The sequence below is a fragment of the Lytechinus variegatus genome, chromosome 10, assembly GCF_018143015.1.
Source record: "Lytechinus variegatus isolate NC3 chromosome 10, Lvar_3.0, whole genome shotgun sequence".
Lineage (NCBI taxonomy): Eukaryota > Metazoa > Echinodermata > Echinoidea > Temnopleuroida > Toxopneustidae > Lytechinus > Lytechinus variegatus.
The window spans coordinates 31668139-31683031 of NC_054749.1; the positions used below are offsets into that span (position 1 = coordinate 31668139).

The window sequence follows — 14893 nt, forward strand, 5'->3', positions numbered from 1 at the left end:
GGTAAATGGCAAGGCAAGTCAGCATCAAAATGTGCACCCTAAATATTGTCACAAGTAGAAAATGGCCTAAAATTATTAAAACCAGTTTATACACAAATCAAATTCATCATTCTTTTGAATACCCTGTCCTAGACTGATGAAATTACATTGGATGTTACAATAATTTTTCTATCTTTTATTTTAAAACTCCACAAAGTTAAGAAGGGACCTTAGAGATTTCAAATCGTGCAATAAAATCTGACTCTTGCATGGCATGAAATTTTGGACTGCCTTTGTGAAGCAAAATGTAGCAATACATGATATTCCTAGGTCTAAATAGTTTGTTGACCTCTTGCAAGCACTTTCCCCTCTTTATATATAGTACATGCTATAGGATTTCTCTCATGAATTGTTTTCCAGGTGCATGTACTATTATCTCCTATGGCTACGGTGATAAATCATCTATCAACTTTGGAATGCTTTATATGTAACTCCAGAGCATGCACTATGTCTATAGAATATATTTAATAAAAATTTTGAAATGTATAAATTCATAAAAGTTTATTTTGTCTTGATTTAGTAGTGTCTAATGAAACATAGGGATCTACATGTAGTATACATGGACAGTGCATCCCACATAAAACAAAACCTGTTTTCAGAGATAGATTTCACAATCATGTTTTTACTATTAATTTGATACTCAATGGCAAGATGCGAATCCTATCACTAATTTGAAACCAACGGCTTAGCAAATCATTCACGTATGGCAGATAACAAATAAATATTGAGATATATCAGAAACTATTTACGCAGAAACTTGCATATGAATCTGAATCCACTCTCATTTCAGGGATCAGTGAGAGAAAATACCAAAGAAATGCTAATGAGCCAATCGTCGAATAAGCACGATCGTTGTTTCAAGAACCAATCTTGTCTAATTTTTTTGTGCAACCTGAATTTGACATTGAAATTTCAAACTCATCTTGCTCATTACTGCATGAAAAGCCATGAAGTCTTTGTATCATATTAGGTATCAAAATAAAGAGCAATAATTGAATTAAATGATTATGTAATCAAAACATAATTCATTTGCCTTAGAAGAATAAAGACATGGGAATCCTGGTTTTCTTTTTTCTGGGACACACTGTATAATACCAAAACCAAGACACTCATACAATGACTACCTTAGAACAGTTGGCTTTCTTCTTTTTTCCATATATTTATTTCAGATGCATCTTTTACATCTGTTTCATGATAATCTGTTAATTTCATCTATAAAAACTACCACATTATACAGATATTCAACTTTACTTCATCATAGCCTTTCACAAAATATTTTTTTTCCTCAGATAATCAGTTCCCAAGTTGTATAATTGATAGCTTGTTGAAAACCTTTCCATGATCTTTCCATTTAATGATATCAATAGATAACAGTATATCTTATTCAAAAATTCATTATGATGCAGACCTATTAATTTCCTAAAAACTCCTTACATAAATAAAAGAATATTGACTAAATTATTAAATTTATCTAAATTTCATTGCATCTTGAATCCACCCTGATTTTTAACTGAAACAAAAAACCAGAGAAATGTAATAAAATTTGACCAAAAAGAATCTGAGATACCAGAGTAGTGTTTTTTTTTCATTTCTGTAATGTCACACACAAGCTGATCTCCTGTGTGGCATGTACATGAGCAGTATATTCTATCAAATATTTTTTAAAAAGAAATGGATGATTTTTACCTGGGTAATTAACATGCTCATAAAATTATTTCAAACATTGCTTCTATGGAAATCTATTCATCCATCATAAAACCATAAAAAAATATGGAATATTGACCCACATTGAATGGGATAGCAGCTCTGATCTCCTGTGACATCACAGAATCAGAAAGTCACAAAATTATTACTCCATTTATATTTGACGAATATGTCACTGATGTCTTTTTTTTTCTTTTTTCTTAAAGGGATCGATTAACTTTGAGAAGGTTCTCAAAAATCCCCCTAAAAATATATGAATTAAAAGACTACGAAATAATGTATTGTCATATCCTGCACCTATAAATACTTGCACTCAAGAAATTAGGTTGTCAAGGATGGGTATGTCCATCAAAATAAAAGAGAATATACTGATTAGTGCTATAATGTTATGTAAATTGAAACAAGTGAACAAAGCTTTAGAATGAAGAGATTGGCAAAAAATAGAACCTTATTTTAAAGTGGTTACAACAAAAACATTGAGACAGAGTAATGGGTCAAATTGCACCTCATTACATAATTTAGAGATGACCAATCATATGGGCTGGATTTAGTTATGTGGAGTAATATGGGATATAATAGCTGGGGTGTTTCATAAATTTGTTGATACACTTCACAAATGACCAAAGCACATTCTCAACCACATTGAAAACATTTGTCAAAATTCAATGAGGGTTATAGGAAATCCATTTCGAGTTTGTTGAATCACTGGAAAATTTGAGAGAACTCAGTCATGCATAACTTTCAAAATAACATTAATGAAACAGCCCCAAGTTGAAAAGTGACAATTCAAGGTATGAAATATTCTATATGATCTATAGTATGATAATATACCAGTCGGTGGACTGTGGTTTACCAGAAAAGGGAGAAGATAGTATGAAGGTCATTTCAAACCCCATCATTTCATTTTAAAACCAGGCTTCTTATCAACATGGATGTCATAGAAAGCTGTGGCCAGTAGAAGACAGTTCGCTAAATGTTCCCTCTTGTATCTATTAACATCTCTAAACACTGCCAGGTTCTCATATCCAATCCGAACTGGGTACCAAGCATTTCTCCTTCCAAAGCCTTCCTCCAGCAGCGCCCCTGCAAGGGCCTGCCCACTCTTGCGTTGGGTCCCTACCAGCAGATTGAAATGCCTTCCAACAACGTTCTGTGGTAATGATATGGCCTTGACCTGGCCAGATTCGATGAGGTCAGAGTTCAAGTAGGTATAGAGCATGGACTCGAGGCAACGAACGAAGAGCATCGTCTGGAAGGTGCCCTTGTTGAGAGAAGTGAAGGACTTGTGCTCAAGGATATATAGATCTGGTCTAGGCATCTCTTCCACAGTATCTGATATCTGTGTGGACAGGACAAATGGACCATTATTCAATCATTTCAATTCAAATTCTGATAATTCTTTTTTTTTTTTGTAAAGGGATACATCAGGTGGTTGTTCCTCAAAAAAATCAATCTGCTTACAGTATCTCTTTAGTTATTAGTGAATTCCCTCTATTAAAGCACAATCTGACCTTTGCAGTGAGGCATTATTTAAATATTTCTGAAACACCCTTACGATTGTTTGAGTTAAGCATGACCGGAGATCATTTCAAATTACATCTTTGTCAAAACCTTACATGAAGAATGATTACTTTTTACTTTGAAGGGACTTAACAATATATTTTTTTAAAGCGTACACATACATGTAGGTACCAAGGACCTAGCATTTGTATTTATTTAAATTTATATTAAGAGCATTGAAGGACTTGCTAGCAAGAATAGGTTCCATTGCTGGGAATTTAACCCTGACTTTCACATGTCAAGTCAGGCGCTTTTGACCAATCAGCCATGGCACCTTTACTGTCTACATGTATCTGATATTTGAATCCCCCCCCCTGAAAAGGGGTGCTTAGAGGAGCATTATTTTTTTATTCCTAATAGAACAAAAATAAACCCAGAGAAAAGTCTCTACTAGTTGTCACATTCTACTAAGAAATATAAAAATTTGTGATTTACAATGTCTCGGGGCTCTCATTTTTCAAAGAGCCAGAATACTTTAAGACCCCTGTTACACCGGATTTCCTAAGTTGTCTCAGGGCACCCCGAGACCAGTCTCGGGCAGGTTTCTAATCCACAAACCTACCCCAGACCCCTTCTGAGCAAAACTATCTCGGACCACCTCGTAATGTGTTCGGAGACGGGTCTCAGGGTGCCCCGAGACTGCTTTGAATTCAGTGTAAACGCAAACCTGTCCAAGACAGGTTGATCCGCTTAACGTGGAAAGACAGAAAGCTGTCTTGGGGGGCTTTCGGTGTAACAGAGGGTAAAAAATTTAGGTCAACTTTTTCAAAACCAGTCTCATGGCGCCCCGAGACTGGTCTCGGGTAGGAAATCTGGTGTAACAGAGGTCTAAATCCTCATCAACTTTCTATCACACTTTATCAATTCTGCATTTATTAATTTTCTCCTTTCCTTTAAAAACTGTTTTCATCAGGGTTAGATTTCCCTTAAATCCTATCAAATACCCATTAACCTCACCAAGGTTATTTCCATCATAATGATGGAGAACTTACAAGAGTGAGGTAATTGACTGGATCCCATTTTCCAGGAGAAACGCCTTCGATCATCTTGCATTGCCAGCTATGAACCCATCTGTCTTTATCCATGTGCAGCCATGCTATGTGTTTCAGACCAACATCTACGGCTACAATGTCCTTCAATCCCTGCAATAGAGATAAGAAGGAAAAATCACTGATGACTCAAACACACAACCAAATGAAAGCTATAGCAATGCAATGAAAATTTTGTAGAAATATGATAAAAATCATTAAATTTAAGATATTTTAAGACTTACATTCACTTACAGTAAAATAATTGTCTGCAAATACAATGAGACGTTAACTAATGTCACCTCCACACATTTTTTTTAAACATCTTCAATTTTATTTTTTTTTAATTCTACTTTTTCATGAATGCATATGGACAGCAAACATAGCAGCATAAAACATTTTTAAACCAATTCTGTATCACATTTATCAATCACATAATCATAATCAGATGAAAAAAGGGTGAATATAACATAACATCATATCATTATAACATCTGCTTACTTACTGCACATCCATTATAAATATTCAATTGTTCCACTAAATAATTTCATTTCAAGAGTGAAATAATGCGGAACTAAAACAATAGAACTTTCTTTCTCCAATTAAATTTTCAATACTAATTTACTTTGACACTCCTTATTCGATACATATAAATTTCAGGTCAAAATAACAATTTGAAACCATAAGCATGAATGTCACCTTGTCATTTAGACCTAAGTATGTGCTGTACAAAACTATATTCCCAATAACATGATTATAATCAGTCCATCATGACTCACCAATAACCTTTCATTTGATAGAACTGCAAGGGATGCACTCTGAGGATCTATTCTTGTGCTAGTCTTCTCCAGGTTTCCATTGGCAAAATTTGATTGAAGTTTCTCAAGGGTTCTTCTGTGAATGGAGAAATGAAGAGAAATTCTTGGGTCAGCAAAGTGTAATCCTTTCCCTTACGAATGAAAAATTATCATTATTGCTTCCTTGTGTAACAAGTTTTTCATCTTATGATCATGAGACAGATGTGTTCAAAAAGGTATCCACCATTAAACTAATTCGGTATAATAGAAATATTGTTGATAAGATCTGTTGAACCTCTCTCACCTCCCAACTCCTGGAATTGACAACAGCTCTTCAAGTTTTCTGAACTGTCCTTTCGCTTCTCTATGAGCAATGATGTTGGTAGCCATTCGAGAGTTGATGTACTTCAGCATCTTCAGGTCAGATTCAGGCAAGTTGTTTAACAAATTGATAAGATTTGCATCCTGGTCTACTAGTGTCTGAGTTGTATCAAGATAGCCGACATCTTTCTTTGACTCATCCCCTTTGCTGTCTTCTGCAGGAAGTACGGGGACGCTACTGGAAACAGTTATACCAGTACCACTGCATAGAGAGCATGTGCTTGCTGGTTTGGGGTATGAGTGCTGAAAGAAATAAAAATCAAATCATGTCTTCAAAGATAGTTTATATCATCGAAATTTGCGTAAAAATCATTGCTAGAAATAATCAAATGACAAGCATATTCTTGAAATCTCCTTATGTGTAGACTCAAGACGGCTTCCTTCAATCCTGAAGATTCTTGCAGAACTTGATGAAGTGTGTGTCACAAGAGTAAAGAGCATGTGCCAAATACATGGTGCAAGTAAACATAGGTAGGGGAGATCGGGGTTAGTTGGAACGCGGGGTAAGTTGAAACATTGTAATTTTCTTTAACGCCTGTAAAATAATTTTATGCAATACTGCCATCAATTTATTGATACTAATAATACAACAAAAGCAATACTGCCCTCAATCTATTGATATTAATTATACAACACTGTTGAGTGTTGTATTTAATAGCAATGGATCTAGCTGCTGTTGCCTTTTGTCAGTTGCAGATGAAAGACTTCAAAATATTTGGTAAATATGCACTGTAGATCTCTGGCATGCAAGATTGCAAGAAGTTTCTGAAATTTCTGATAAACAAATCAAATTCATTAACTAACTTTTAAAATATTTGTACACAATAATCAGTCACAATCTCAATGGAGAAAATAATTTCCATGTGTTACTGATTGTAGAATTGATGTATGGAGATCGCTTTATGAGGTAAAAAGAGAAGAAACTTCAAAGATTCACAAACATAACTGGATAAAATCGAAATTTTAATCATTTCCCTTATAACACGGTGCCCTTTTAGAGACACCTTAGTTTCATTGATATTTCAAAGAAAGAGACCCTTGTCTGAAATAAACACTGATGTAACTACCGGTAATTAATTTTGACATTGTAATTGGTGAGTGGAGCCAAAGCGACGGAATTCAGGGGCCAATTGCACGAAAGGGTCTTTCCACAAGGACCATCTTTCGTGTCGCCCATGATGCACTGTATTGATTATGCGGAATATTTCTGAAATAATATTAATACAAAAAATTATCACATCATTTCATAAACAAAGATTTTGTTTACTTTAACAGATGAATAAAACATGTTTGCAGGTAATTCATTTAAAATGCGTTTCACATGGCGCATCATAATAAATGGGCGACACGAAAGACAGTTCTTGCAAAGACACTTTCGTGCAATCGGCCACATCCCCAGCAGAGCAGCATGGTCCATGGAAACCCAGAGAGCTCGCGCCCGCTTCGCCGGCGGGAAGCGGACGGGAGCTCCCTGGGTTAGGTCCATGGTAACCCAGGGAGCGCCGGCCCGTGAGCAGGCCAGCGCCCAGGAGCTCACCATGTATTTACCCATACTCACGGGACAAGGGTAGATTATGGTCAAAATATCTAGCAAGATAAATTGTGAAAATTGAAATTATGCACTTACCACGAGTCCACGATTATATGGATGATGCTCTAACGAGTGGTAGTATCCTGACATCAAGGCACAGACTGGAACCTCAAAAAAACGAAAAGTTCTCTCCTTCTACCCCAGTCTCGATCGGCCATTTTTGTTATGAATCATAACAAAATGGCCGATCGAGAATGGGGTAGAAGTAGCCAGGAGGCTTCCATTACCAGTAACCAGACGCACGCGTCTGTAACGTTGGCGAAGAACAATAGGAAACAAGATGGCTCCGTCAACATCGGGCAAGTTTCTTCCATCTTGTCTCATTTTTTAAATGAATTCTTCTTTAAAAATAAAATTGATGGCGCAGAAATGTCGGAAATGAAGTTGCATCCCATATGATTTAGGGCTAGATCTTTTAGTTTTAGACGGAAAGTATAAATCTCGGGGGCGAAATTTTCAGGTTTTGGCTTCCTACACGCATGTGAAAGGCTAAGGATTCCTGGCTTCGTTGAGAGTAACCTTACGTTAGTAAATGATTTTTACTCTCTAGAAAGCCTCCTGATCCTGGCTAGGTAGAACTTAGACAGCTGGCAGCTGTCTGTTTCGAGTTTTTTTAACTTTTTAAATTTCTCCTTGTACACAGACGGCTCGCTATCGTGCAGCCACCACCAATGCAAAATCCCCCCGTTGGGGCTCTTCAATTTTTGTCTTTAATGAATAAAAATTTTGAAATTTAACGCGACCAAAATGCAAATGAATATTCCCTCTTGGCATTCATTGCCCCAAAACAGAGAAAAATCAAGTTAAAAGGAACAAAAACAGTGACTTACAATTACATCGGCTGTCGCGCAAATTCACTTCCCCGTTTTATCCTATCTCAAGTACATAGGCCTAATTCATATGGCCATTGAGTCCCTGTACAGATCATGCTAGAACTTCGGTCTCTGTATTTGGTGAGTGAAGCCAACGGAGTTCAGCTGAACAACCAACATAACAGAGACCGAAGCTTTTTTGGTCTAGTAGAACTAGTACTAGGCCTAGCCCACTTGTTCACTGCTACCATCTGGCCTGTGGAGAATCTACAGGGAGGAGTATGGTATGCCAATGCTGTATAGAGCACACACTTTAAAAAATCATTAAAATATCACTTTTGTTACCAAAATTACTAATTTCCATAGTTTTAATTTATTTATCATTAGTAATGTGGGAATAATTTTTGTTTTCACCAGAGCGCTCCAAAACTTGAATTTTGGGCATATTTTTGTGTACGCCCTCTATTGGTGGAAAGTAATATGGCAAGAAAATTTTCATTTTTGATCTCTATTTTTAATTAAAAAAAATTATATAAAGAATCAAATTTAAATAAGAGCCAAGCAGTATGAATTAACAGGTCTAATGGAAACTGTCAGTGTAAAAAAATCAAGCATTTGCCCCAAAGAAAAAGAGAAAATAAGCCAAACATTGCCACCCTTATTTTGTCACACCTGGAGATATAACTGAGAACAAGGTTATACCATGTCCATTCATTAGCATCATCCATAAAATCGTGGTAAGTGCATAATTTCTGTTTTCACAATTTATCTTGCTAGATATTTTGACCATAATCTACCCTTGTCCCGTGAGTATGGGTAAATACACGGTGAGCTCCTGGGCGGCGGCCCGCTACGCGGGCCGGCGCTCCCTGGGCCGGGCCGGGCCTGGGTTAGGTCCATGACCATGACCAGGCCATGCCATGCCCATCATGCCCATGGTAGCCGAACAGCCACACTGACACTCCACAGAAACCGATTGGTCTAGCGGCCGGTGATCCGGCGCTTAATCTTACCGATACCATTCGAAACATCAGTCGAAGATTTAAACGTGTTGCTATACAACTCATCTCGGGTTTTAAACTGTCTGCGGTCTGTTTGACGATAGGATGTTTGGGCCCGTTTTTCGCTTCCTGATTTGTCTTTTGCCTAGCAATACGCGTACCGTCATAATTTCGATTTGTGACGAAAACTATGAAATGCCAAATAATTAGCGGTACTGCGGTAGCGTCTCATACTCCAGTATTAGTTTACCGTAATAGTTTACTCCAATTTCATCGATCACAGTAGAAATGTAATTGCTGCTTTCCTTCAGACAAAATTAGATGCGCTACTTATGTTGGCATGGAGGGGTGGCAGGGGTATCGTAGACAGTGAAAAATTCCATGGAAACACACAAGAAACAAAAAATACTCAAAGTCATCATGGGCAATCTTCTCCCAATGCTTATCGAGTCTATTCTTAAAAGCAATCACTGAACAAGCAGTAACTACATCTTCTGGGAGACTGTTCCACACATCTATCACTCGGTTAGCAAAGAAAAATTTACGCACATCAAGACGCGAATATCTTTTCTCTAGCTTTAAGGAATGACCACGTATTTTACCACCACGTCTCAGATAGAAAAGCTCAGAACTTGAATCATAGTATTAAACCATGCATATATTTGTACACGTCAATCATGTCACCTCTTTTACTTCGGTGACTGGGTGGGTGATGGCAATTTCAGGAGGCGAAGACGTTCAGAGTATGATAAGTGCTTAAAGGGGAAGTTCACCCTGAAGAAAACTTTGTTGTAAAAATAGCAGAAAAAATAATAAAAAATATTGGTGAAGGTTTGAGGAAAATCCGTTAAAGAGTAAGACAGTTATTAGAGTTCAAAGTTTTGGATTTGTGACGTCATAAACGAGCAGCTGCCCCATGTGTTATGTAAAATAAAATGCATGAATTTCAAATTTTGTATGGTTCCTGATGACTTATTTTTGTTTTCTATTCATGATCGAGTGTGAAGGGATTTGTCTATTGATATACAAAAGGTACAGTGAAAAACATTTTCAATTTTCTGAGAAAATGACATTTCATTGATTTTTTACCATTCGCTATGTAGGAATGCTGCTCGCATATGACGTCACAAATCAAATAATTGAAATTCTAATAACTTTTTAATCATATGATGAATTTCTCTCAAACTTTCGGCAATATTTTTTATTATTTTTTCTGCTATTTTTACAATAAACTTTTTGTCAGGGTGAACTTCCCCTTTAATACCTCAGTCAGACTGCAGGTCCCCAAAAAGTGGCTTCTTTCATCCAAGTGATATTCATGACTTGAGATGTTTTGCATATTTAATGAGCTTGATGCGGACCAAAACACCTCTTTTCATTCGGTCATTGCTGCTCTCATTGTGCATCGAATTTCATGAATTTGGTATCATTGTAAAGACAAAGAATCATTCTTTCATGTCATGTGTTTGGATTTATTCAAAGATTTTGTAATATAGGTTAAAAGTTTGATCTAAAATATGCTAAAAAATAAATATTTTCACCTGACAAAAGCTGCTATTTTCACACTTTATTTCTGTTTGAGCCCAAATGATTTTTATATCATGATAAAGCTGAATATGTATGCTTTGAAATGATATAGGTTTCAAAATAAGAATTGGTTTAATCGGGTCAAGATCACACTTTTCATTTGCCAAGTACATAAAGCAGTTTGAAAGCAAGAATACTGCACTCTGATTGGTCAAAGAGACCACACAATGGCAAATTCCAACGGTCCCAGTGCCTGGGTTCGTGGGAAGGTCACACTTCCCATGTGGTAATCTCCTCAAATACCCCGCGCCTGTTTTTCTGTGAACCTTATCCAGCCAATCAGAACTCTGGATTTCATGCAAGTACAAAATTTCAGAAATCTCGTCTTGTACCTTGGTGGGAAAAGTGTGATCTTGACCCGATTAAAAGGTGCCGCATATCAAGAGTGGCATTGTGACAAAGTACAGAAGTTCAGCTTTATGGTGATATAGATATCATTGAGGCTCAAAATAAAAAGCTTTGCACAATTTGCAAAAGAAAACAGAGGAAGAAAATTCAGGTTTGAGGCACATTTTCAGGCAAGATATTTACTTATTTAACAAAATATTGTATACAAAATAAATGACCAATATGAAAGAGTAACTTTTACTCTATCTGATGGTGCAATAATATTTCATTTAACTTGAGGTTAAAACAGGTAAATTCTTAGTGAAAGAAAATCTCACGAATCACGAGATTTTGCAAGGAGGAGGATTCAGCCACGAGATGATTTGGATGAATCTGGCCTTTTTGCTCATTAGCATAGGGACCTGCGGTCTGACTGACCTGGGATCAATTTAGTAGCTCTACGTTGGACACTCTATAAAAAAAACGCCTCTGCTCACCCAGCTTATAGACCACGCAGCGGCGTGGCCATACTCTAAGATAGGGCGAATAATATACCCTTAAACAAAATCTTAATAGAGGTCTTATCCGGGGGTCTTATTCAAATGTACAAAAGTTCTTCTTATAATCATGGGCGGAAATCTCAGGGGGAACATGCCCCCCTACCAAATAGTACTACGCAGTGGCGTAGACAGGTCCTTAGACCTGGGGGGGATGATCCCTAGCTGGATCATACTTTATATATATATATATATATATATATATATATATATATATATATATATATATATATATATATATATATATATAATATATATTTATATATACATATATATATTTATTTATACATATATACATATATATATATATATATAATTGATATATAAATATAAAGAATGAAGGAGATAACGTACTCGATAAAAACAAAATATCATGGGCCAAAGCAGACGAGTTAAAGATAACAAAATAACACGATCTGCCTCATGGATTATCTCGTGTGTATTTAAATCACTTTGCTTTCAGCAATAAACAGGGCATCCAGTAATAAACAAACTTCCTTGCACATTTTTCATGGCAGTAATCTTTTGTTTGATTAATGACAATGAGTAAAGATGATCATAAGAGAAATGTCATTTGTCGGATGTCTAGTTATCATCTTGGTCATGACAGTCCTTCTAAACATTATCTAGAATAACTAGTACTCCTTATTTTACTAGTATAGTAGTATACTCTTTTAAAAGTAGCGATATTGTTAATGATCAAACGAATGAATCAACAACTAAAGGAATAAACAAATAAACAGCCAAATAACTAAAAAAATATCAATTAAAATTATAGTAATAGGGGTAAAAAAAAAGCTCAACATTATATTTCTTATCCACGTGCAGATATGCGGACACTAAAATGATAAGCACATGTACTCTGTTTAAAATTACCATGATTACAAAGGCTTGATTGAATTAAGTATGGAAATGAAATAAACCTCACCGGGTTGTCGGAAGTAAACTGTATAGATAGTAACTTGTTATAATTTCGATTCATTTCTTATTATGTACCTAGTTGTGATGATTATGATAAAAACATAGGTAAGGAAATGTAACAGTTTATAACCTTCAAACCTAGAAGACTGCGCACGTACAGAAATCACTGGTATAAGTAATTCCAAAATACATTGCGCCAAAAATATTGAGTGAAAAAAACCTCGGATATCACTGAGGCCATCCAAAATTTGCACTTTCATTCCAAAATCATTCATTTACTAATTCGCTCCTTAGAGACTGAAAATTTTCACCTTTCCTTTGCAAAGTAGGGGTTGAGGACATGGCCAGCAGGGAAAAGGGTCAGTGTATGTGTATAGGTAATTTCTTATTAATTCGTTTGAACAGTGTTAATGTGTTATGAAAGCAATTGCTCTGAAAGGGAGTGATTAAGCGACACTTTCTTAAATCTGTAATGAAATATTTGAACTTATCTCCTTTGCAAATACATAATTATTATAAGGAAATGTACTTGGTGAAACTCTGAATAACGATCCTTAAATGTATATGACGACGCAAGACAGTTGTTATTACTTAAAACTTGCAAGTTGTAAATGCATATAAGATGATTGACTCTGAATAAAAGTCCAATTTTGATCATGTTTGTCATTGCTGTACGTTATGATTATTACTGCTATTATTATTGATTGATTTTAACTAGCATTCATTGCTTTATTACTGTATAGTTTTGCTTCTTCCCCCACAGAAACCTGGGGGGGATGATTGTACACACCATCCCCCCCACCTAAAATTCTGGGGGGGATGCATCCCCCATCCCCCCCGCTATCTACGCCCCTGGTACTACGGGGGGGGGGACTAAATGATCTTACTTTTTGGGTGAAACCCCTTTTTTTGCATGTCAAATTTTCCAGAGTGAATAAAATAAGATGAAGGGAAGACTTGGAAAATGAAAAAAAAATCTTTCATGTCACTATATAAAATTTTCGCTCACGCTTCGCGCTCGCATTGCCTGTTAGGTGATTGTTCAATATGGAGCTTTAATATAAAGTTTGGAAGTCCCGTACATTTCACCTCGGAAATCGAACTTTCATTATTTTGTGTGATTTACAAATAGATTTTTTTAGTGCTCTGTAAAAATGACAGCTTTATCGTTTGAATATTTGGCATTTTCTGCTCACACTGAGCGCTCGCAAATTTCGATTTATTATTTATTTATTTCACATATTTAAAAAGGGTGGCCCAATCAGTACAAATACTGGTTTTCGTTGGGACCCTTTCATTACAAAGTAGATACACATAATATATACAGATATAACAAATTTATAAATACAAACTTATGTATACAATAGACATATTTAAAATGTTACACGTATACAGAATAAGGTACAACTTTAACAGTACGTTAAAAAGTTAGAAAGGTGATGGTAAACAAAGCGAATATCAATGCAGCTACAGATTACAATACTTATCTCTACACAATTGAACTCAATATTGGCCTACTCATGCATACATTATGTCCCCTCATTTGAATATGATGTGAATAGTGTTTTGTGAATTTAAGGGAAATTAAATTTTCAAAAATGTCATATAACTTTCTTATTTTACACAGATTTTGGTAGAATTTGTAACGATCTATTTGGGTGGACTAGACCTTAAATGATTGCTGAGAGTGTTTGTGAAATTGAAGACTGTGTGATACATTTCACAGAATGAGAAAAGGGTTAAATTGAGAAAGTGATAGTGAAGGTGAGGAAAGAAAGTGAAAAATGGAAATTAATAGAGTGTTTCATGAGGCCCTTTGTAGCAGTTAAAGGTCAAGTCCATCTCAGAAAAATGTTGATTTGAATCAATAGAGAAAAATCAGACAAGCACAATGCTGAAAATTTCATCAAAATCGGATGTAAAATAAGAAAGACATTTCAACATTTCGCTTATTTTAAACAAAATAGTTATATGAACGAGCCAGTTACATCCAAATCAGAGAGTCGATGATGTCACTCACTCAATATTTCTTTTGTTTTTTATTGTTTGAATTATACAATATTTCAATTTTTACGACTTTGATGATTAGGACCTCCTTGCCTGAAGCACAAAATGTTAAAATAATGGAATTCCACGTGTTCAGGGAGGAATGAAACTTCATTTCACATGACAATGACGAGAAAATCAAAATATTTCATATTTCATATAATGAAATACAAAATAAATAGTGAGTGAGTGATGTCATCAGTTCCCTCATTTGCATACCGACAGTAACTGTTTTGTGAAATGAAGCGAAACTTTAAAATGTCATAACTTTCTTATTTTACATCCGATTTTGATGAAATTTTCAGTGTTATGCTTGTTGAATTTTTCATTTTTTTTTTCAAATCAAGTTTTTGTTGGGGTGGACTTGTCCTTTGATTTTGAGTGGAATTTTATGAAATACCCCCCCCCCCCTCCCCCACCCGTCAACCCTTCAATCTGCATTTGACAAACTAAATTCAAAATCAAACATTTATCAGGCACTAATCCCTGTCAGAAAATGAAGATAGTTAAAACATGAAATGTATCCTAGTTTGGCGAATATT

At 35.6% G+C, this 14893-nt stretch overlaps 1 protein-coding gene across 2 annotated transcripts; it reads right to left on the reverse strand.

Moving 5' to 3' along the window:
- Positions 1-1332: 1332 nt before the first annotated feature.
- LOC121422710 (transcription elongation factor, mitochondrial-like) lies at positions 1333-9076 on the reverse strand. Of its 2 annotated transcripts, none has more exons than XM_041617882.1 (5): positions 8932-9076; positions 5433-5752; positions 5111-5225; positions 4296-4445; positions 1333-3082 (listed from the first exon to the last, which is right to left on the reverse strand). In XM_041617882.1, the coding sequence occupies exons 1-5, from the start codon at positions 8977-8979 to the stop codon at positions 2639-2641; spliced, it is 1077 nt and encodes a 358-aa protein (XP_041473816.1). In that variant the 5' UTR covers positions 8980-9076; the 3' UTR covers positions 1333-2638. The 2 variants fall into 2 exon arrangements, with proteins under 2 accessions (XP_041473816.1, XP_041473815.1); XM_041617881.1 differs by having other exon boundaries at positions 8926-9072.
- Between the last annotated feature and the right edge of the window lie 5817 nt (positions 9077-14893).

Excerpts from the sequence above, each read along its gene's own strand:
- LOC121422710 (XM_041617881.1), bottom strand. The coding sequence starts at position 8,979 with ATGAGTTGTATAGCAACACGTTTAAATCTTCGACTGATGTTTCGAATG. Across the intron at positions 5,753-8,925 it reads TGATGTTTCGAATGGTATCG|CACTCATACCCCAAACCAGC; the intron begins GTAAGATTAAGC and ends TATTTCTTTCAG. Across the intron at positions 5,226-5,432 it reads TCAATTCCAGGAGTTGGGAG|AAGAACCCTTGAGAAACTTC; the intron begins GTGAGAGAGGTT and ends CTCCATTCACAG.